Source organism: Lampris incognitus, chromosome 2, assembly GCF_029633865.1.
Source record: "Lampris incognitus isolate fLamInc1 chromosome 2, fLamInc1.hap2, whole genome shotgun sequence".
NCBI lineage: Eukaryota > Metazoa > Chordata > Actinopteri > Lampriformes > Lampridae > Lampris > Lampris incognitus.
In genome coordinates, this window is record NC_079212.1 from 126,793,782 (window position 1) to 126,816,839 (window position 23,058).

At 44.3% G+C, this 23,058-nt stretch overlaps 1 protein-coding gene across 1 annotated transcript; it reads right to left on the reverse strand.

Moving 5' to 3' along the window:
- Positions 1 to 142: 142 nt before the first annotated feature.
- Positions 143 to 22,287, reverse strand: sulf2a (sulfatase 2a). The gene is made up of 20 exons (XM_056273893.1): positions 22,089 to 22,287; positions 19,721 to 19,960; positions 19,432 to 19,583; positions 15,250 to 15,419; positions 13,103 to 13,253; positions 12,682 to 12,857; positions 12,400 to 12,528; positions 11,955 to 12,011; positions 11,697 to 11,826; positions 10,619 to 10,829; positions 9,739 to 10,000; positions 3,065 to 3,161; positions 2,797 to 2,891; positions 2,644 to 2,703; positions 1,960 to 2,126; positions 1,641 to 1,783; positions 1,317 to 1,425; positions 1,194 to 1,227; positions 670 to 723; positions 143 to 261 (listed from the first exon to the last, which is right to left on the reverse strand). The coding sequence occupies exons 1-20, from the start codon at positions 22,285 to 22,287 to the stop codon at positions 231 to 233; spliced, it is 2,667 nt and encodes an 888-aa protein (XP_056129868.1). The 3' UTR covers positions 143 to 230.
- Positions 22,288 to 23,058: the final 771 nt, after the last annotated feature.

Sequence of the window (23,058 nt, forward strand, 5' to 3'; positions counted from 1 at the left end):
TGTTGATTTCAGCTTTTCTTCTGCTCAGGTGGTGATGGCAATGATCAGAGTGTCAACAGTGGGCTGGGACCAGCAGCTTTCTCCAAAACAAATCCCATGATGCAGTTAAGTAGTATCTCAGTTTACATTGCAGTAAAGTCGGGTCAAGGTCCTTGGGTTCTCCTGCACTCTGTATTATTCTCCCTTCACTGGAGAAACCCAGGGTGGGTGGGACATTGGTTATAGGTGGGTTAACCAACCCAACCCTCCCAAATCTGTCCTCTGTGTGAAACAGAAACAAACATTGCAATTAAATGTGTCACTTGGGGTATATAATAGAAAGGGTTTCTCCAGTTGTGGTCAGTTCCTATCAACACTGCGAGAGAAGGTAAGAGATATGAAGACAACAAAAGACTGAGCACACCAAAAAATGAGACAACACCTCATTTGCATTGCATCAGTGAATTTGACTTGGGTATGTCAGTGGAAAAAAGGGATGGTGCAGCACTGCAATGCAGGTACAAAGGAGTTACATGGAAGAGCAGAAAACTACATAGGAAACCAGGGGGGTAACGGACAAATACTGTTGGGTCATCTGACCAAGCAAAAAAAAAAAAAAAAAAAAATCTTGGATGACGATGGAAAGGTTTGGCTGAATTCATGGGAACAGATGGGTTATGACAAACTCACAGCGATTTGGAGGAAGGCTTCTTCACTTTTGGCCTCTTTCGACGATGAACTGGCCTGAAGCATGCACGGCACGTTACACGTGCAGGGCAAATGCACGTGCATGGAGACACACACGCACAGGTGGTCCCATTGAACATACGTAGACACAGACACACATATAGAAATACACACACATATATAGAAAAACACACACCCCCACACACACACACACACACACACACAAACAAAGACACGCATGCATGCTCACATGTGTACACGCATATACACCACACACACAAAACAGAGAAGCAATTAGGCTTCATTACAGTAAAAGGGAATAGAAGAAGGTGAAAGCAGGCTTGCATTTTGTCCCCAGTTTGCATCCTCATGCTCTCTGGACCCCCCAAGTAACTCACAGCAAGCAGAAACATAGCCAAAGATACTCTAGGGAGGATGTAACCTCCCTGAGTTTACGTGGTAACATAAATTCCACTTGTGGCATTTGCAAAAGTGATCAGCTATGGACAAGAGGGAGAGGAAAATACCTGTATTCACTGAAGTAGCTTCGCTCCTTTCCTCCTGAAAAGGAAAAATACTTTTAGTTTCAGCCTAAAACTACCAGAGACACTGTAATCAATCATGTTTGTCTTGGATCACATCTGGCTCACCCTTCTCTGGGTTGCACTGCTTATGTCCCTTGCAGCCACGCAAGTCCATGAGCTGTTGATGCATTGAATTCAGAGCATTGCGGTCAAGTGTACTGACAGCATTAATCAGCTGCAAGAGTAAAGAGGACAATATGTTACCCAGAGCTTTGCCAAAAATGACAATAAAGAATATTATTTTTGAAACTCGGTAGGAAAGTCTGCACCCCTCTTAATGGAGATTACCGGAATGCAGCCTGATTCGTGTTGTGGGATTATTTTGTAAAGCACATGGAAACTCTGACATTGGTTGTGTGTGTGTTTTTGTGCAGGTATGATTCTAAAGACCTGGTATGGGTCAGTGTTGAGGTCAAAATACTCCAGGAAACCAGTAGCAAACTCGCAGAACAGGAAGTTGTGTGTGTCATTGATGGTTCTCAGGCACCAGTAGGTGTTATTGTTGGCACTAGTACAAGCGCAGAATGGACCCACTGACAGGGGCGGGGGAGAGACAGGGCAAGAGAGGAAAGGGAGTGTGAGAGCAAAAACAAGGGCGCGTACGATAACGTTTTTGATTGACATTGTTACCATACTCTGACAAAAATAGTCTAAAAAAAACTTCAACTTTTTTCCCATTTGATTTCCACAAGTGCTTGTGAATTCTCACTTGTCCAGAAGGGGGCAGTCTGCCAGTGCTGGTTATCGTGGGTAAAGCAGGTGAGGCCAGGCATGCTACAAGTGTCGTTGTTCCGTAGCCTCTTCAGGAGCTTACGTAGTTTCTTCCTGCGTTTTTGGTCTTTGAGCAGCCACTGCTTTTTCTGCTTGGATGGCATTCTGTTGTTAAGCAGCAAAAGCAAGGTTTTAAAGGAAAAAACATCTTTTTAAAATCAAGCAAAATGATCACAAAGTCATCTCAGTTTGTTTTTTTTCCCGACCTTTTTCTCCAACTACCCCACCTTTCTGAGCAGTCCCGGTCGCTGCTCCACCCCCTCTGCTGATCCAGGAGGGCTGCAGACCACTCGGATATATGTGGAGTTGCCAGCTGCTTCTTTTCACCTGACAGTGAGGAGTTTCGCCAGGGGGATACAGCACGTGGGAGGATCGCGCTATTCCCCCCAGTTCCCCCTCCCCCATGAATAGGCACCCCGACCGACCAGAGGAGGCGCTAGTGCAGCGACCAGGACATATACCCACATCCGGCTTCCCACCCCCAGATGCGGCCAATTGTGTCTGTTGGGACGCCCGACCAAGCCGGCGGTACCACGGGGATTCAAACCTCCGATCCCCGTGTTGGTAGGCAACTGAATAGACCGCCATGCCACCTGGACGTCCATGTCACCTCAGTTCTTACCTGGGCGAGTAGCTGTGTCCTGTCTTTAGCCTAGAAGCCTCTTTGTTCTTGAGGAGATAACTGAAAAGACAAGGTACAGCTTGTGTTTGAATACCATCGCACAAATAACTTGTTCACTGAGTTAATGGTGGAGCATTAATGTTGAATTCACACCTGGGTGCGTTACACTGGCACTCCTCAGGCCGCACCTTCTTCAGGTGACCTTTGACCTCACGTAGGTTCTTGATTTTGGTCTGCAGGGTCTCAATCTAATCGTAACACACACACACACACACACACACACACACACACACACATACAGTCATGCAGCCGTAAAAGGTTGAGTTAAACACCATAAGCAATTAACAGCCCTTGAAATAGATGTTGTGAAAAAGAGGCTTAGCAGGAAGAAGATTTATCAAGGTAGAGATTACAACAGCACCTCATGCTCAATGTGCAGTTTGTGATCTTTCCATGCTTGAAGGGATTTGTAGAGGCCTCCGTCACACCTAACCGTGTCATTCATGAGAATGGAGCACCTGTGGAAAACAACGACAGAAAATATCGGCACCGTGACTTCAGCTGTAGAACACATAACTGTCTTTCTTCCCTCTCTCTCTCTCTCTCTCTCTTTCTGCCTCTTGCTTACTCTCTCGACCTTAAACACCACAAATACATTCACACACCCACACAGACAAATGTGTGTCCTTTTAACCCCATATCTTAAGAATGAACAAAGTAGGGCAAGATGGTAAACAAAGAAGGTTATGAGGGTTTTTTTTTCCTGTTGTGGAACATTTGAGGAGTAATATGTAATGGTTAATGTGATATGTGTGCATATCCATGAGTGCATACATATAGACATGTGCATACACACACAAGTGTGCGTGTGTGTGTGTGTGTGTGTCCCTGTCCATGTGCATACACATTAGGGGTGTAACGGTACACAAAAATCACGGTTCGGTAGGTATCTCGGTTTTCAAGTCAAGGTTCAGTATGTGTTTGGTACAGCGGGGGGGGGGGGGGCAAAACATAAAATTGCTTCTTTTTTTTGATTAAACAGTACTTTCCTGAACAAACTAATGTTCTGTCTTTCTTGGATAAATAAAAAAAGTCTGTCAATACCACTGCAACCGGCTACAACCTACAACTACTTTCAGCTGCTCCCGTTAGGGGTCGCCACAGCGGGTCATCAATTTCCATCTCTTCCTGTCCGCTGCATCTTCCTCTGTCACACCAGCCACCTGCATGTCCTCCCTCACCACATCCATAAACCTCCTCTTTGGCCTTCCTCTTTTCCTCTTCCCTGGCAGCTCCATAATCAGTATCCTTCTCCCAATATACCCAGCATCTGTTCTCCACACGTGTCCAAGCCTTGCCTCTCTTGCTTTGTCTTCAAACTGTCCAACCTGAGTTTTCACTCTAATATACTCATTCCTAATCCTGTCCTTCTTTGCCCCTCGCAATGAAAATCTTAGCATCTTTAACTCTGCCACCTCCAACTCCACCTCTTGTCTTTTCATCAGTGCCATCATCTCCAAATTATAAAAAAGCTGGCCTCATAGTCATCTTGTAAACCCTCCCTTTCACTCTTGCTGGTACCCTTCTGTCACAAATCACTTCTGATACCATCACAGAAAGGTGAATAAGTTCATCTGGACACACCGTTTAGTGGGAGAAACGTTTCATCACTCATCCAAGTGACTTCGTCAGTCTCAGCTGACTGCAGGTATTCCCAAACCTTATAAACAACACAGTTAAGAGAGTACTGTTAAATTGAAGGAGCTCTCTGATGGTACAGCAGTGCTAGACAGACAGTATGCTATATCCCCAACCCCTGAGCTCTATCAAAAAAGAATCAGCCTCCAAACTGAATTTGATTTGGCCTCTACAGCCAAAGCAGAGTATATAATCCTTAAAGCTTGCCATTTGATTTATGAACATGGTGATAAATCTGGCAAGCTTCTTGCTCATCAGGCACGCTGGTCCTTCGTCTCAAGGCAAATAATGTAAATTAAGACCTCTTTGGGTTCCATAGTCTCAGACCATGAACAGATTAATGATGCATTTTCTGAATTTTATACAAAACCGTATACCTCAGAATGTGAAAATAAACAAAGCATGACTGATTCTTTTTTTAAGGCCCAAATCTACCTCAATTAGATGAAGCTGAAATAGCTAACCTTGACAGTCCCTTATCGATTGAGGAGGTTCAAGAAGCTATAAGAAGTATGCAGTTAGGCAAGGCCCCTGGACTTGACGGATTTGTAACAGAATTTTATAAAATGTTTTCAAACGATCTTGCATCTTTGCTCCTGGCTATGAACTTGGAGGCCTTATCCGAAGGTCAGTTACCCCCCACTTTTAGACAAGCCTCAATATGTATTGTACCTAAAAAGGACAAGGACCAGCTGCTCTGTCAGTCACGTAGACCAATTTCGCTACTCAATGGAGATTATAAAATTCTTGCAATAATGTCTTGCTAAATACTTAGAAAAAGTGCTACGATGCGTTATATCCCCTGATTAGACAGGATTCATCCAAGGGAGACACTCCTTTTTAATACGCATAAGCTTTTCAACATCATATGTATTGACCTTCAGCAAGCTACCCCTGAATTTGTGATAGCCTTGGATGCAGAAAAGGCATTCGATCGGGGCTTCCACTTTAAAAGGTTGGAAAAATTTGGCTTTGGCCAGAATTTCATTTCCTGGGTGAAACTGCTGTACATGGCTCATGTGGCATGTGTTCGCACAAATGAAGTGCAATCAAAATATTTCCCTCTTCAAAGAGGAACAAGACAGGGGTGCCCCCTCTCTCCATTGCTTTTTGATATGGCAATCGAGCCGCTTGCTGTTTCATAGCGACAGTGCTATATATTTGAGGGGATAGTTCGAGGGAACACTGCATATAAGATAGCATTATATGCAGATGACCTTCTTCTGTTCGTTAGCAATCCTGTCATCAGTACTGTTCATCCCACCTAAATTAGATCAATTCGGGAAGTTGTCTGGCTACAAATTAAATCTGGAGAAAAGCGCCTTATACCCTGTCAGGTCTGCTGCTCAAAATATACCTTCTTCTGCTTTCCCTTTCAGGAGAGTGAGCTCCCACTTTAAATACCTTGGCATAGTGGTTCCTAGATCCTTTAACTGCCTTCTTAAACTTCACCTAACACCTTTGATAGATAGATGTAAACAAGATTTAGAAAGATGGCATACCCTACCCTTATCAATGGCAGGTTGCATCAATTTGATTAAAATTAATATAGTCCCTAGATTTCTATAGTTCTTTCAAAACATTCCAATTATCATTCCAAAGAAACTATTTGCCCCAACTGATAGTATTCTCTCAAAATTTATATGGAACAATAAGCTGTCACGCATCAGTAGGTGCTTCCTGGAGAGACACAAGATGGAGGGAGGAATGGCCATGCCCAACCTTTTGCATTATTATTGGGCAAGTAATATCCACAAAGCTATCTTTTGGGCAAAGTGTTACTCTGGTGACAATGTGCCAGATTGGGTTGCAGCAGAGTCTTATAACCTTCCTATTTGCTCTCTAGTCTCCTCTGCCCTACAGGTCTCTATAGGCAGCTCAGTCAACAATCCTGTGTCATCTCACACACTGGTCACAATTCAGGAAGCATTTTGGTCTGCAAAGCCCATCTGTTAAAGCACCTATTATGTCTAATCATCTCTTTACACCAACAATCCGCACCTGGCATGGGAGGGGGCTACAGTTTGTTCAGGATCTTTATATGGAGGGAATATTTGCATCCTTTGAGTGGCTAGCAACAAAATATAAACTACCACGTGTTCACTTCTTTTGATATTTACAACTGAGGAATTTTGTTAAAAAAACAATATAACTCCTTTCTCATCATGACTCCAACTACCCCAGTTGATACTTTGCTGTTGCTGGATACAGATAAAAAGGGTATAATCTCCCAGATTTATGGAACCATTGGTGAGATGAACCTCCAGTCAGTAGATATACGTAGAACACAGTGGGAACAGGATTTAGGCCCCCCACTTTTAAATGAAACTTGGAGTGCTATTCTTTTTTTTCTCCCCCCCCTTTTCTCCCTAATTGTACTTGGCCAATTACTCCACTCTTCTGAGCCATCCCGGTCACTGCTCCACACCCTCTGCCGATCTGGGGAGGGATGCAGATTACCACATATCTCCTCCAATACATGTGGAGTCACCAGCTGCTTCTTTTCACCTGACAGTGAGGCGTTTCACCAGGGGGACATAACACGTGGGAGGATCACACGACCCCCCCCATTTCCCTCTCCCCCCGAACAGGCGCCCCGACCCACCAGAGGAGGTGCTAGTGCAGTGACCAGGACACATACCCACATCTGGCTTTCCACTCGCAGACATCGCCAATTGTGTCTGTAGGGACACTTGACCAAGCCGGAGGCAACACGGGGATTCGAACCGATGATCCCTGAGTTGGTAGGCAGAGGAATAGACCGCTATGCTACCCGGACGACCGGAGTGCTATTCTTAAACAAGTACATGCTTCATCTCCTAGCAGCAGACGTGGGCTCATCCAATTTAAGATTGAGCATCGTATCCACTTTACAAAAGCCAAACTAGCCAAAATTTACCCAAATCTGGACCCTATCTGTGATAAATATAAATCAGCATCAGTCACTTTAATTCATATATTTTGGTCATGCCCTTGTCTGCATACATTCTGGGGTTCAATTTTCACATCTCTGAGTGAAGCCTACAACATATTAGTTGAACCAGATCCACTGACCGCCATTTCTAGTGTAAAACCAGAGAATGCTATCCGGTCAAGAAATATCTCTAATATTGTTGCTTTTACTTGTATGCTAGTGCATTGTCTTATTTTGTTCAATTGGAAAAACCCCAAACCCCCTTCCCACACCAGATGGCTAAGGGATGTTATGTTCCATCTAAAACTAGAAAAGATTAAATTTGCTTTCAGGGGGAACAAGGCTGAGTTCAGTAAAATGTGGACCCCATTTATATTTTATTTCACTACTGTTACTGGAATAAAATAGCGGTCTAATTATTGTATGGAGAAATGTAAGAATGCGAAGATTAATTGTGGATTAGCTGTAGAAATGATTCCATTCTCTTACTTTATCTGTTTTTTTCCCCTCTTGCTCCTTTGTGAAATTTACACCTTTATGTAATTTATTTTATTATTGCCATTGTTGTTATTATTTGAATTGGTTGTGGACAGTTGTAGCCTGCTGGGGTGCGACTGGGTGGGGAGATGGATTGGGAGGATGTGTTGGAGAGATCAGAGGGTTGTAAAATGGGAGGGTGGCTTTATATTTTACACGTTATATAATACTGTATTATATATCTCAGAATATTTTGAAAAGAATTCAATAAAAAGATGTTTAAAAAAAGCGTAGTTGCATAGCACAGTTGCATAATGATCAAAACCATGATCGGTTTCATATGCAAATAGGCATGACCATGTGATTTCCTTACCTGGATTATTGAGCATGCATAAAAGACACTCTTGCTACTCTTCTCCACCTACTCCACCCTGTCTGCACTCTCTTCTTCACCTCTCTTCCACAGTCCCCATTACTTTGAGCAGTTGACCACAAACATTCAAACTCATCTACTTTTGTCACCTCTACTCCTTGCATCCTCACCATTCCACTGTTCTCCCTCTCATTCACACTTACGTATTCCGTCCTGCTCCTACTGACTTTCATTCCTCTTCTCTCCAGTGCATACTTCCACCTCTCCAGGCTCCCCTCAATCTGCTCCCTACTCTCACTACAGATCACAATGTCATCCGCGAACATCATAGTCCACGGAGACTCCTGCCTGATCTCGTCTGTCAACCTGTCCATCAACATTGCAAACAAGAAAGGGGACAGAGCCAGTCCTTCATGTAATCCCACCTCCACCTTCAACCCATCCGTCATTCCATCCGCACACCTCATCACTGTCACACTGCCTTCATACATATCCTGCACCACTCCTACATACTTCTCTGCCACTTCTGACTTCCTCATATAATACCACACCTCCTCTCTCAGCACCCTGTCATATGCTTTCTCTAAATCCACAAAGACACAATGCAACTCCTTCTGGCCTTCTCTATACTTCATCAACATTCTCAAAGCAAACATCACATCTGTGGTGCTCTTTCGTGGCATGAAACCATACTGCTGCTCGCTAATCATCACCTCTCCTCTTAACCTAGCTTCTATTACTCTCCCATATCTTCATGCTGTGGCTGATCCACTTTATACCTCTGTAGTTGCTACAGCTCTGCACATCACCCTTATTCTTGAGGCTGCATCTACTAACAAAAAAGTAAAATTTACTGAAAAGTAAATCAAAATAGATATTCTCTCAAATAAATGCAAATATAATAAAATGAACATACATTAAAATGCAGCATTTAGAAAAATAATTGTACTTGAATTGTACTGTACTTGTATTCATATTAGCAGCTTTCGGGTTCAAGTTAGGACTGTGCAACATAAATATTCTCTCAAATAAATAAAAAATAATAAACAAATATCCATTAAGGTGCAGCATTTAGAAATTAATTGTATTTCAGCTGTACTGTAGTTGTATTCACATTAAGAGCCATCAGCTTCATATTAGGACTGTGCAACAGTCCCGGCTTGTACTGAGATCCATTGTATTATCATGTTTTGTTTTGGGGTTTTTTTTTTTTTAATCAGAAAAAATTAACTTGTCTACATTGTTTGCAGAAATGGCAGCTCTGCAAGCACTAAACTCTGGTTTATCTGTGTTTGCATAACTACAAAGCTGCACTGTGCTAAATTACCAGTAATCTGTGTGTGGTGTGCAAGTGTGTGCGTGCATGCTTTGTGGGTGGCTGAACAGACAACATCCGGCCCTTTGTGAAAGTTGCTAGGGGGGAGACTCTGAATTTCAAATTAAATTCCACACACACACACACACAAAGGTTCTGCACGCGCAGTGGTTAAAACAACACTGCATTCATTCGATATACATGCATGCCACACTGAACGACCCATACTGAAAATTTTCATTACGAATACGTGTACTGTTACTTCCTAATACACATAGACAGGGGCAAACACACACACGCACACGCACACAAACTAACCTGTAGGTAACTTTAAGAGCAGCAGGTGGTGTGAGCCTGTTGATAGGGGTAGGTTTGGCTGTTACTCCCATACCACTGAACTCTTCATCATCTTCCTCTCCGATCCCCCCTCTTCTCTTCCAGTCCCATGCCCAGCTGTTGTTCCTGGAGCTCACAGGTCGATAGCCCTCCTCCAGGTCCACAGCATAGAGATCTCCGTTAACCTCAAAGGGTATGGAGCGAGCCCAACGGTTCCTGGACACTGTCTTACTGGACTTCATCTCTGAATGGGATGAGGGCAAGGGCAAAACAGTTAATCTAGTTTGGATAATGCAGGCTAGAGCACATTTTGATAATAGTGAGAAACAGGAATTCATTTTATCACACTTGGTGGGTCTCTCACTTAGAGCACATTAAACGTAACAACATATTCAAAAGTTTATAAAGTATATTTAGGCAAAAAAGAAAAATAGCAAATAGAAGATGAAGAAATATTGTTGTTTTATTTTTTTTCTAAATAGCAAGCACACTGTCTCTCTAATGGATTACATAAGACCAATAGGAGATGGTAAATTCTGATAATAAAATGAATTAAAAGATATAATTTTTTTACAAATTAACACGTTTCAATAGTCCCTATTTTCGAAACCGACTCAATTTTAGATGAGGGATCATGTGTATGTTCCAACGTCAACCACTCGGTGGCAGCACAGACACGTCCTCCTCTTCTCATGAATACTTCAAAAGCGAGTTATTTTAGCCTTGAGATTAATGGCCTTGTTTGGGAAGGCTTTGTACTGCAAGGACATTTTAAAGTTAGGAACAAGACGTCTTTCCGAGCAAAATAAGTCTATTAATAACTGCCGGAAAACTAGTTCACGTGACTGACAGTGGCGCTTACTCTTCTTAGTGAGTGGTCTCTTCCTCCTCAGGACTGTTGTTTTGAAGCCCAGTGGGCCACAGTTACAGTTGTTAGTGTTAATAATGCTGCCATACAGCGGGATGCCGCGCCTAGCCATCATAGCCTGCATGCGTGGGGCATAGAGACTAGCCATGCCCTTACACTTATACAGCCTCAGCTTGCCAGTTGGGTCCTCCACACACTGCCATTTCTAAAAGGAAAGACAGGCAAATAATGAATAGGTGTGTGTGTATACACCATGTGTACACAGATCTTTATTCCAAACAAACACTACAGCAGCTGATTTAATTAGTACCCCCTATCTGATTGAAGGAATGCTAATTAGCACAATCAGCTGATGAGTGTCTAAGTGAAAACCATGCGCATACACATGGGTTCTTCAGACCATGTGTATGCTGTTTGCTCTAAACCTTCCACTCTTCCCTTTGAGGGGAGAGTTGAATGTGATGTATGCATTGGAGTATGAGCAGAATCATTTTATCCCCACAGAAAATAAGCCAAATTGGTGAACATTTCTAGTGATATAGTCTTTTTTTTCCCTTTTTTTTTGGATCCCCCCCCCTTTCTCCCGATTGAATCTGGCCAATTACCCCACGCTTCCGAGCTGTCTTGGTCCCCGCTCCACCCCCTCTGACGATCTGGGGAGGCTGCAGACTACCACATGCCTCCTCCGATACATGTGGAGTCGCCAGCCGCTTCTTTTCACCTGACAGTGAGGAGTTTCGCCAGGGGGATGTAGCGCGTGGGAGGATCACCCTATTCCCCCCCAGTTACCCCTCCCCCCTGAACAGGCGCCCTGACCGACCAGAGGAGGCGCTAGTGCAGCAAGCAGGACACACACCCACATCTGGCTCCCCACCCGCAGACACGGCCAATTGTGTCTGTAAGGACACCCGACCAAGCCGGAGGTAACACGGGGATTCTAACCGGCATTCCCCATGCTGATAGGCACCAGAATAGACCACTATACCACCTGGACGCCCCCTACAGTGATACAGTCTATGCTGAAATCTCATGACATTGTTATCCTCTCCCTCCACTCCTCCAAGACACGTACCTGTCCTGGCTGTTGGCAGGAGGTCTGGTACTCTGCTTTCTGACACAGGTCTCTGACCCGTTGGTACTTAGGCAGGAAGTTTTCTTCTTGGGCCACTTCCTTGCCATCAGCCCTCTTGTGCAGGGGTTTCCTGTTTAAACAGGACAGGGCTCGTGTGAAAGTTCAGCAAACTGCCCAACTACAAAGTGTATGAGGTCATCAGGTGGCAATGTCTGGAATGCACACAGATTCTGTAAAAGGTCAATCAATAAAACTCACCCTCTCTCCACTAGGAATGAATCCCTCCATGTTTTACCCTTCTTGTTCAGCTGGAACCTAAAAAAAAAAAAGGGAGCAAAAAAAATCTATCAGCACAGAATGTGACATTTGGCAGAACAAACATGCTTTGAATTTTCAAACGTTATCCTTGAACAACACTGAAAAGAGAAGTGGAGCAGCATATTTGCACTTGGATCGGAATTTTCTATATGCAGAAGACACACTAAAATGATAGATTTTGTGAAGCTTTGTCTAAGTCTGGGATAGTGATTTTGGAGAGCATAGCATGAATCCAAGATCTTAAAATACTCTTTTTGTCTTGCTGCTCTTGCACTGCATGTTGGAATATCACAATTTGATCCTATGTGATCAAGTTTTGGTATTTGATTTTGAATGTTTTCTGTCCATGTGAAAAACCAGTTTCGCTATGGATGTCTGTATTCACCTGTTGACTGGCCTCTCTGTGTCCAGCAGTTTAAGGATGGACTTGCCATCCATGTCTGAGGGGATATCAGCCCCAGCCATGTCAAGCAGGGTGGGTGCCAGGTCAATGTTTAGCACTACATGAGGGTTACTGCAAAGGAAACAGAGGAACATTACCCTTAGAATCTGGCAAGATGATGGCTGATCATTAATCTCATAAATTATGCACTTGAGCGTGGTGACCATAATTAGCGTACACCTGTTTGTGTCATAGTGGTGCAAAATATAATTCTGAGATGCTCACATGGACCCTGGCTCCACATTGGGTCCTCGTATGTAGAAGGGCACACGGATGTCAAACTCGTACGGCATTGATTTGCCCTTGACCAGACCAAACTGACCAATATGGTAGCCATGGTCTGAGGTGTAGATGAGGTAAGTGTTTTCCAGTTCATCTGTCTCCAGAAGCATGTTGTACACCTAAAGAGGAGCGCAAATAGTGACAATGCTTTTCAGTTAAAATTAGCAATTCAAGTTTTTTTAGAAGTAAGCCCCCTGTGCCAGTTTTGAAGAATAAGTGAGAACCATTTACCAAGTGTGTCAGTGAATACATCAAATGATCATCGTCAGAAGAACCAGCACAGATCTCTCAGGACTTGGGACTGCATTCACGCATGAATGTGTATGTGTGTAATCGTGTGCGTTATGTCTCTTTAAGCACTCACCTTCTCCACACTATCATCCACAGACAACAGGGTTTGCATCCTTCTGCGCTGCAGCATGTTAGTGAACTGCATGTGGACGGGTTTCATAGGGCCTGTGTAGCGTAGGATCCAGTGTTTGTCTGGATTTGGGGCATAGTTGTAGCTAGGGGTTCTGGAAGAGGAAGAGGGAGAGGGGAGGGAGGGAGAGGGAGAAAGAGAGAGATATCATTATACCAAAGCATGAGCAGACCTGATATTAAGTAGGCAGCATTTCATTTCCATGTCCATTCATTCACTTTTGATAGGACATGATACCATGGATGAATACTGTGAAATATTCTGAAAACACCGACGTACTCTTTCTATTCTGCCATACATTTGCATTCAAATGTTGAAATGTTCCGCATTGCTTTCTTGCAGTTCCCTGGAAACTGGATTGTACCAAATGTACCAGTGTGTGTGAACGCATTGTGCATTTACAATGTGATGTGTAGACCACAATAATAACCTCTGCTTCTATCTGCACGTCTCCTACCCTTTCCTTTTTTTAGTAGCCAGGAAAGTGTTTATGTAATGCTGAACTGCAGGTTACATAAACCATATTAAATGCAAACCCCTGCAATCAATAGGTCTGTACTTAGCGAGGCTGGTTTGATCAATATCTTACTCTAGGCCATATGGAACCTTAATTATTTCAAAATAAACACTGCTAAATACTCATGATATCTTGAAGGGAAACACATTTAAAGTGAATTGATTTGACTTTTAAAAAAATGCTAATGTCTCGCAGCCCACTCCAGAGACGTCTCAAATGTAGAGTGATAATGCCTCTACTTGGTGCTAAGGTAAAAATACAATTTATTACAAGAGGACTATGGGACATTTTCTGCCGCTCTCCCTGCATGCTGAATGAGGGGGTGAGGTTGAAAGGCAAATAACTTGAGAAGGCCGCCTTCAAAATATCATCCCTGGGAGAGTAATGTTAGAGAGATAGGTCAATTAAAAGTTACTACAAATCCGCTTGAGCTGAATTTTTCAGGAACATTGTGTGTATGAAGCCTGTGTGGTGCAGGTAAATGATGGTGACGGGATTAGAGGGAGCAGGAGAAGAGGGAGCAACAGAGAATGTTGGCTCATTACTGGCCTTTTGGATCTGTCTTTAGAGGCCAATAGGGGAGCTGCCATTAGCTGGCACTAGACAGCCGTTCAGGCACCAAGGCATTCCAGGATGACAGAAGATGGAACGATTTGTGTGTGTGTGTGTGTGTGTGTGTGTGTGTGTGTGTGTGTGTGTGTGTGTGTACTCGTTTTTCTTACCCAATGGGCCCCCAAAGAACCCCATTAGAATAGAAAAACCAGAAACCACCTAAAAGGTCTATTTTAGGGTTAGGACTTGGTTTTAGGGTTAAGGTTAGAATCAGAGTTAGGTTAAGATTAGGGTATGGTTAGGGTTAGGCATGTAGTTTGCGTGGTTAAGGTTAGGGTTAAGGGCTAGGAAATGAATGTAGTCAATGAGGGGGCCCCACAAGTATAGATTTGCGAGTATGTGTGTGTCTGTGTGTGTGTGTGTGTGAGTGTATATTTGCGCATGTATTTTCCATTCATTGCCTACAAACGTCTGGCATGTGTCTTGCATCTTGTTTACAGTTCCTGACAAAACAGTGCAAATTAACTGGAGCTCGTTATGGTGGTATAACTAATGTGAACAAAATATAGGGCCAACAAACTAGAGCGATACAGTGGTTACTAATGGAGAGACCTGTATTGCCTACAACCTTACAGGGAGGGGAAGATAACAAGATATCTTTGAGATGATGGAATTCAAGTCATTTTGGGTCAGATAAAAGTAAATGTGAATTCCTTGTTGAGTCATACGCAAGGAAAGAGACATCTTTGCATATAGCATTGCAAAATTGGCCTCAGCACCTGTCAGCCTCACCCATATAAACCAAATCAAAAGCACCTTCCCAATAGTTCAAAGACAATCAGCAAAGCCAGTGTGGTTTACAAGCTTTGATTTAGTCTTAATTTGCCAACTTTCTTCACATTAAAATAGGACATCCATTATTTTTGAAGAGACACCTGCAAATACACCAATCGCTGTATGCTACATGATGTACATGATGTTTAATTTGTTTCAGTAATCTGACACTTGCTCATCCTCTTACATATGCTGTGAAGCGTTGGGGAATGCTGAGCTGTACTGTGGGGCTGAGTCTTCAGGACCGTGGGGTGCAGCGTGGCTTAAAACCATCATGACTGGTCGATGGGGGTACAATCTCTTGGATGTACGGAAGTAGTTGATGCTGTTGTTGGTGATGATGTCAGTCAGATAGTCCTGTGAAACAAGCACAAACTATCCATCAGGACTGTAGCAATGGAGCCCCTAAACAAGCATAGAAGACTAAGCCTTTCAGCAGTTAATAAGTAATGACTTGGGAATTTTTTAAAACATTTCTTTGTTAACCTTTTTGTTGAGGGACGGCTAGCCAATGTTATTGTTTAACACATGCAATAATGAATTGAACAGCTCTTTGGGATTACTGAATTTAAAATAAATAAATACATTAAAAAAGAGCCTGAAATTAACACCCACCACCTGACAGAGGTGAGTAAATTGTTGGCTGTGGTGGGTTAAATCATCAAGTCAAGCTATTCTTTTATTTTTTAAAGTTCCCATGAAACCTAACGTATCTATCTAGCCTGGGAACCAGACAAATTCGAAAATGCTAATTAGTCTGGCTCCCCTCAGTTCATTTTCGATTTCCAAGGGTTATCAACGGGCGCAGACCAAAATGCCTCTGGATGCAATTGGATAGACCTACAACCAATCACAGCAACAGAACACGGGATGCAGCGCTTAAACTTTAACCAAATCCCGTTGGCAGTATGTTAAATACATCTTTCTTATCAACAAAAGCTTTAAGTGCGGTTGTTTGTTATTCTTTGAGAGAAAATATCACAACCAGTTTGTTTTTTTCTGTCGTGATAGTGGATTCAATAAATCATTCCACACCAGTGGCAGCCAATGGCTCTTCACTCTACATCAGCATTATTTTTTTTCCACTTTCATTCTGGGAAGACCTGCCCCTACTCTGCCTCTGATTGGCTGACCCTATCCCTAGCCCCACCCTAACCTTAACCAATGTAACCAATGGAGGCAAAGAGGACTAGCCAATCAGAGGCAGAGTTTCCGGAATGTGGGTGGGGAAAAAAAATAAGGCTATACGTCATTGCATCAAACCCACCCCATAATAGATAAACGGTTGTGATTGGCTCGACCCAGGCAAAGTCAGCTGGAAATCTGTCTAAACGGGAGAGTGGCCAAACGTATGCCAGAGCAAATGTAAAACATGAGCTTGCATGTTCATCTGGCTCCCAGGTTAGTATCTGTCTGCAGCCTGCAGCTAGTACAAACACGCCCTCACAGCGCAAAACACACCCACATCAGTACAAGAAATGCCCCCACCAGATCAACAAATGCCCACTTGTCAGTACAAGAATCCTCCTCACTGAGGTTAAAGCGTAACTTCTCCCTCAGGTGTGAGCCTAACTCCACCCACTGCATAATTTCAAAAAATGCTAAAACGTGGGCAAGGGGCTGGGGTGTGTGTGTGTGTGTGAGGCAGGAGTAGTTGGGGAGATCCGTGAGAAAGGCCCGGCGTGTGTCACCAACTTGTCACCGCACACTGCCTGCCAAATCTCCTTCACTGGCCTGCCTTCAAGCACAGCATTGGACACCACCCCGCGAAGATGCCCTGACCACCAAGATGTGGATGCACCGCAAATGGAAGGGGGCCCTGTGAGATGGCTTTCCAGCGGTGAAGAGAGGAGCGCAGAGGGGCGACTGCTCCCAATGCCACAGCGCAAGCCTAGTCTGACCAACTCAGTTGTCTGAACCATTGCGCCAAAATTGAAAATGATGAAATAATATAACTACAACTTACTGTAAAATGAGAAAAATTCTAAAGGTTGGTAGAAAATGTAATAAACTGAACAGAATGACCTCAGATTTATCATCATTAAATTTGAGAAAATTTTTGGACATCCAGGATTTAATGTCAGAGAGGCAAGTCGTGAGATTTGCTAGGGTGCTACGATATGTGGGTTTTAGTGGCTTGTATAACTGAGTGTTGTCAGCATAAAAAATGGTAAACACATGTGATTTTGAATGACCTGGCCAAAGGGCAACATGTATCTAGAAAAGAGAAGGGGGCCAAGAACTGAGCCTCGAGGGACATCACAACTCAACTGAGCCGTTGATTAAGTCGAGTTACCCAGAACAAAAGAAAAAGTTCTGTTGGTGAGGTAAAAGCGTAATAAACTAAGAGCTGAGCCCTTGATGCCAACCCAAGTCTCTAAGCAATGTAAGAGGATGCTGTGATCAACGGTGTCAAATGCATTACTTAAGTCTAAAAGAACTAAAATCGAGCAGTCACCTCCGTCTGCAGTTAGCAGTAGGTCATTAGTGACCTTAACTAAAGCTGTTTTGGTACTATAAAGTGCTCTAAAACCAGACTGGAAACTGTTAAAAACACTATTAATGGGCATCCAGGTAGCAGAGCGGTCTATTCCATTGCCTACCAACAAGGGGAACGCCGGTTCGAATCCCCATGTTACATCTGGCTTGATCGGGCGTCCCTACAGACACAATTGGCTGTGTCTGCGGGTGGGAAGCTGGAAGTGGGTATGTGTCCTGGTCGCTGCACTGGCGCCTCCTCTGGTCAGTTGGGGCACATGTTCGGGGGGGGGGGGGGGAGCGTGATCCTCCCATGTGCTACTTCCCCCTGGCAAAACTCCTCACTGTCAGGTGAAAAGAAGAGGCTGGCGAATCCACATGTATCGGAGGAGGCATGTGGTAGTCTGCAGCCCTCCTCAGCTCGGCAGAGGGGTGGAGCAGAGATCGGGATGGCTCGGAAGAGTGAGGTAATTGGCTGGATACGATTGGGAAGAAACCCCCCCCCCCAAAAAAACACTATCAGTGTTCATAAAAGACATCAGTTGAGATGAAATTACTCTTTCTAGAACCTTAGATAGAAAAGACAATTTGGAGATCGGTCTGTAGTTACTTAAGGACCGGGGATCTAAATTAGGTTTCTTCAGCAATGGGTGAATGATGGCATGCTTAAAACTGTCTGGAAAAGAACCAGAGGCTTGTGAATTATTAAGAATTAACAGAATACTGGGGCTAATCACCGAAAATACCTCCTTGAGCAGTTTAGTGGGAATTATGTCTAAGATGCAGGAGGAGGACTTCATATTGGAGACTGTAGAAGCAACATTAACATTGGGAATGGAATGAATGCAAGAGCCTGGCTGAATTTGGGACCTGATATTCTTCACCTTATTTACAAAATGAGTGAGAAATTTTTCGGACAACTCAACATCAGATTAAAAAAAAAAAGAAGTGGAAGGACCATTAATAACAGACTTCATTATCCTTATGAGAACTTTAGGATTTTGGTTATTTCTTGATATTAGTTCAGAGAAGTATGCTCATCTTGCTATCCTTAACTGCCCTCTGGTAAATTAACATTTGGTTTTTAAGGGTGCTATATGCTAAATCAGACTTGTTGACCTTCCATTGTCATTCTGATTTTCTGCAGTCTTCTAAGAGCACGAGTGTGATCATTCAGCCAGGGGAGGTTATTTGATTTTTGTTTCCTAGTTTTAAACAGTGCATTTTGGTCGAGGATGGATAGACACTGATCATTGAATGAATTTAACAGTGCATCTGGATTGAGGGGGGATAAAGAGGGATTAAAGGATGATGAATTAAAAGCATCACAGAATTTAACTGCAGAGCCAGCATTAAGAATGCGAGAGCGTGTTTTAGGATAGTGACTAAGAATAGCAAGCTGTAGTGGAACTTTGAAAATGACAGCTTTATGATCTGATATAGATATATCCACCAGATTAAGACACTCAAGAGAGAAACCAGATGAGAGTACCAAAGCTAAGATGTGACTTTGGAATGTGTGGTCCCTTTAACAGAATGAATGAGGTTGAAAGAGTATATAAGATCCAAAAAATGTGAAGTCAGGGAATGGAAAGGACAACACACATGAATATTAAAATCACCAAGAATAAGCATCCTGTCATATTTTCGCATGACAATAGATAGATGGTCAGAACACTCAGATATAAGCATTACTCCTTCATAAGATGCCATTGTGTACACAGGTTCCCCTGTTTCTGTTTCAAATTGGCTGGTGTAGCATTGGGTTTACTGATGAAACCCGCATGAACCATGGTCACCAACACCATTGCCATATGCAAAGGCATTACAATGGCAGATAACGTAAATAATGCTCCAGATTTTCAGATTTTCCAATGGTGTGTGTGAAGACCTTGGGGTAGTCACTGCCATGCTTCTCTCGGACTCCGTTCCTGCAGAGGGTGTAGTTGTAGAAGCGAGAGTTTTTGACGAGCGCTACCCATTCCCTCCAGCCAGGGGGCACATAAGAGCCGTTGTACTCATTCAGATACTTGCCAAAAAAGGCTAAGGGAAGAACAGACAATAAATGAGTTTTTGGCTTCGGATTTTCGAAAGCTCAAATGCATCCATGAATACGCCATTTTCAAATAACTTATTAAAGCAAACGCAGCTTTAGTGAGGTTGGTCATCGCGGCACTCACCTGTCCTGTAGCCAGAGTTGTTGAGGTGCACGGCGAAGGTGTGCGGCTCATGATGGGCCTGCCACGAGGGTGAGGAGCAGTTCTCGTTGTTGGTGTAGGTGTGGTGGTTGTGGACATACTTCCCTGTCAGGATAGAGGAACGTGACGGACAGCACATGGGAGTGGTGGAGAAGGCGTTGGAGAAATGTGTGCCCCCCTTCTCCATAATACGCCGGGTCTTGTTCATGGCCTGCATGGAGCCTGAAAGAGAACAGTGGGGGAAAGAGGGAAGGTAGGTAAAGAGTCGTGGGGGATAAAAAAAAAAAGCAGTGGCAGGGTATAAAAAGGAGAGTGAGAGATTGGGGGGAAAACAAGAGAGGGTGGAAAGAGTGAAGGGCCAAAAGATAGGGAATGAAAGGTTAGAGTGAGAGAAACAGGCTGAGTGGAAGGGTAAAGGGAAAGGGAGCGGGAGAAAGAGAGGCAAGCGAAAATGCTAGTGAAGTGTAGGTCATTTGAATTCATGTATACTATAGGGCTTTTCAGGCTGATGGCGATTGTTTGGAGAAACAGATGCTTGACCATAAATTCCAGCTTTCAATGGGAGTCTTCTCACTAGCGATCACAGGAGGACAAAGGGTGTCACCAAGGCCATTATGCAGGCCCTCCAGTCCAATACGGCATTAAAGGGGCTTAAGCGGGTAGGGAGATGGCCAGGGTTTGGCACCCAGACAATGGATGCCATAAGCCGCTCTCACTTCATGCCAGCAGTTGTGCAGTTGGCAAGGAGCGCACATGACTTTGAGTGCTCCAGTTGTTCCAGTGCCAAGAGGCAGCATTAGGTTGACTTCTCCTGCTGATACTGTTGGTTACTGGTTGTGATTTCCAGATGGACAGATTGAAAACACCCATGGGAGATGGACACAGAACACAGAAAAAGAGCACACCCATATCTCAACTCATCAGTCTCTGTCCCTCTTTCTCCGCTCTCTCTATCCCGCTTGTGTTTATCTTTGTATCTCACACACACACACACACCTTGACTTTTCCACCCAAACCTGACAGCCCACCATTCAGTCTCATATATTTTTCAGGTTCATGTTAGGTTTGCGTTGCAGGCTATTTATTCGTTTATTTATAGCGCCCCGCGAAACTTCTGTCAGATGTCTCCCACTCACATTGGATTTTTTTTTGTGGCTTTACCCCCCCAATTGTATCCGGCCAATTACCCCACTCTTCCAAGTCGTCCCAGTCGTTGCTCCACCCCCGCTGCCGATCTGGGGAGGGCTGCAGACTACCACATGCCTCCTCCGATACATGTGGAGTCGCCAGCCGCTTTTTTTCACCTGACAGTGAGGAGTTTTGCCAGGGGGACGTAGCACGTGGGCGGATCATGCTATTCCCCCCAGTCCCCTGTCCCCCCTCCCCACTGAACAGGCAACCCAACCAACCAGAGGAGGCTCTAGTGCAGCGACCAGGACACATACCCACATCCGGCTTCCCACCCGCAGACACACCAATTGTGTCTGTAGGGATGCCTGACCAAGCCTGAGGTAACACGGGGATTCGAACTGGCAATCCCCGTGTTGGTAGGCAACGGCGTAGACCGCCACGCTACCCGGACGCCCTACTCACATTGGATTTAACCAAGGACAAATTGGTTAACCAGTCAGTGTGAGATACTGCTCCTTTCGGATTACAAGCACGAAAAATCGATGCTGACAAGGTGAAATCATGGCTGGCCTAAGGCAATTACATTCGGCCCTGTTGTATATTCATTTTTTTCTGTTGGTCCAACTCATTCAAAGTCTTATGCTAGGCTATTTATTTCAATTTATTAGGCCTTTGTTCTAAGACTTGTATTTATTTTAGAGTGTGAGTAATCAGACTTGAAAACGGTTTGCGTCTATCCTCCTCTGTATCTGTTACTGTGGTCAATAGTTTACAAATTTTTCATTATCCTAATTTCAGTTCATATGGCCTACGTTCCAAGCCATTTTAAGGACATTTTCATGAATAAAGAACGTTTGAAATATTAGGATGACTCCTGATTTTGGCTGATATCCCATATAAGATATAATGAGGATGCTGTTTTTTCACCTATGGAGAAATGCTATTGTTAAAACAATGTCTGGCTGTAATCGAGTTTGGGTCCAAAATTTGATGCCAGCGATCGGGTTGGTTTGGGTTCAGACATAATATTGTCAGGATGCTGTTGGGTTCAAAATTTCTGGTCTGATTCAACCTCTGTGTGCACGCACGCACGCACGCACGCACGCACGCACGCACGCACGCACGCACGCACGCACGCACACACACACACACATACACACACACACACACACACATACACACATACACACACACACAGCAAAGGAGCCTGATGTCTCACCCAGTTCTATGTCTTGGTCATCAGTGAGGATGAGGATGATGTTGGGTCGGACGTTACGGATGTGACGGTCCCTCTGCAGGCGGGATTTGAGACGGTACCCCGACAGGTAGCTGGAGCCCTGGGTCAAGTGGAGGACCCCTGCCCACATGAGTAACAGAAAGAGGAGAGGGAGAGGGGCATGCAGCCCCCGCCCTGCCATCACTCTTCTCTTCTCCTCTGCCTCTCTGTCACACTGCAACACAGACCTGTCTGCAGCTCCCTCGCTCAACCTGGCAGACGAGACACAGACAGAGGGGTAAGGAAAGTCTCTCACAGCACCCTGGGTTTTGTAATAGAAAGGTAGAACAGACCCCCCCGCCCCCCCCCCACACACACACACAAACCTCAGATCACAAACAAGCAGGTCGCAGAGAGTGCTAAGAGGCCACCCATACACAGTTTGGGCTTTCGAGAACCCTTTTGGAGAATACAGAGTAGGAAGAGAGTTTCACTCTTCCGCTCACAGACACAAAGGTACAAGCACATACATTTACACACAAACCCAACCACACACACACACACACACACTTAGACAACACGGTGAAAAATAACAGATGCAAGCCTTTGCAGAGCCATTATAGGGTGCTCTTCCATACAAATGCTCCCGTTTGGGCTGAGCTCAGCTCGTTAATCAATCATTAATGATGCATTAGAGCGGTGTCATTGGCTGGGTGTAATGATCTCTGGTGATGAGCACATGGCTGCCATGCTGGGCCTAATGGGCCTGGGCACGGGGCCAGCTTAGGCCAATACCCCACCCCCAAGAGGTTTGGGGTCGATGACGGGATGGGGGGATTGGGACTTTGGGAGGGTGGGGGCAAAGGTGAAGGAGAGAAAGAAAGATGGAAATCACTAAACAGGGCGCTACTGTGGATAAAAGAGAAGGACGTGGGTTGGACATTTGCGAGGATGAGGAGGGCCGTTCAAAAGA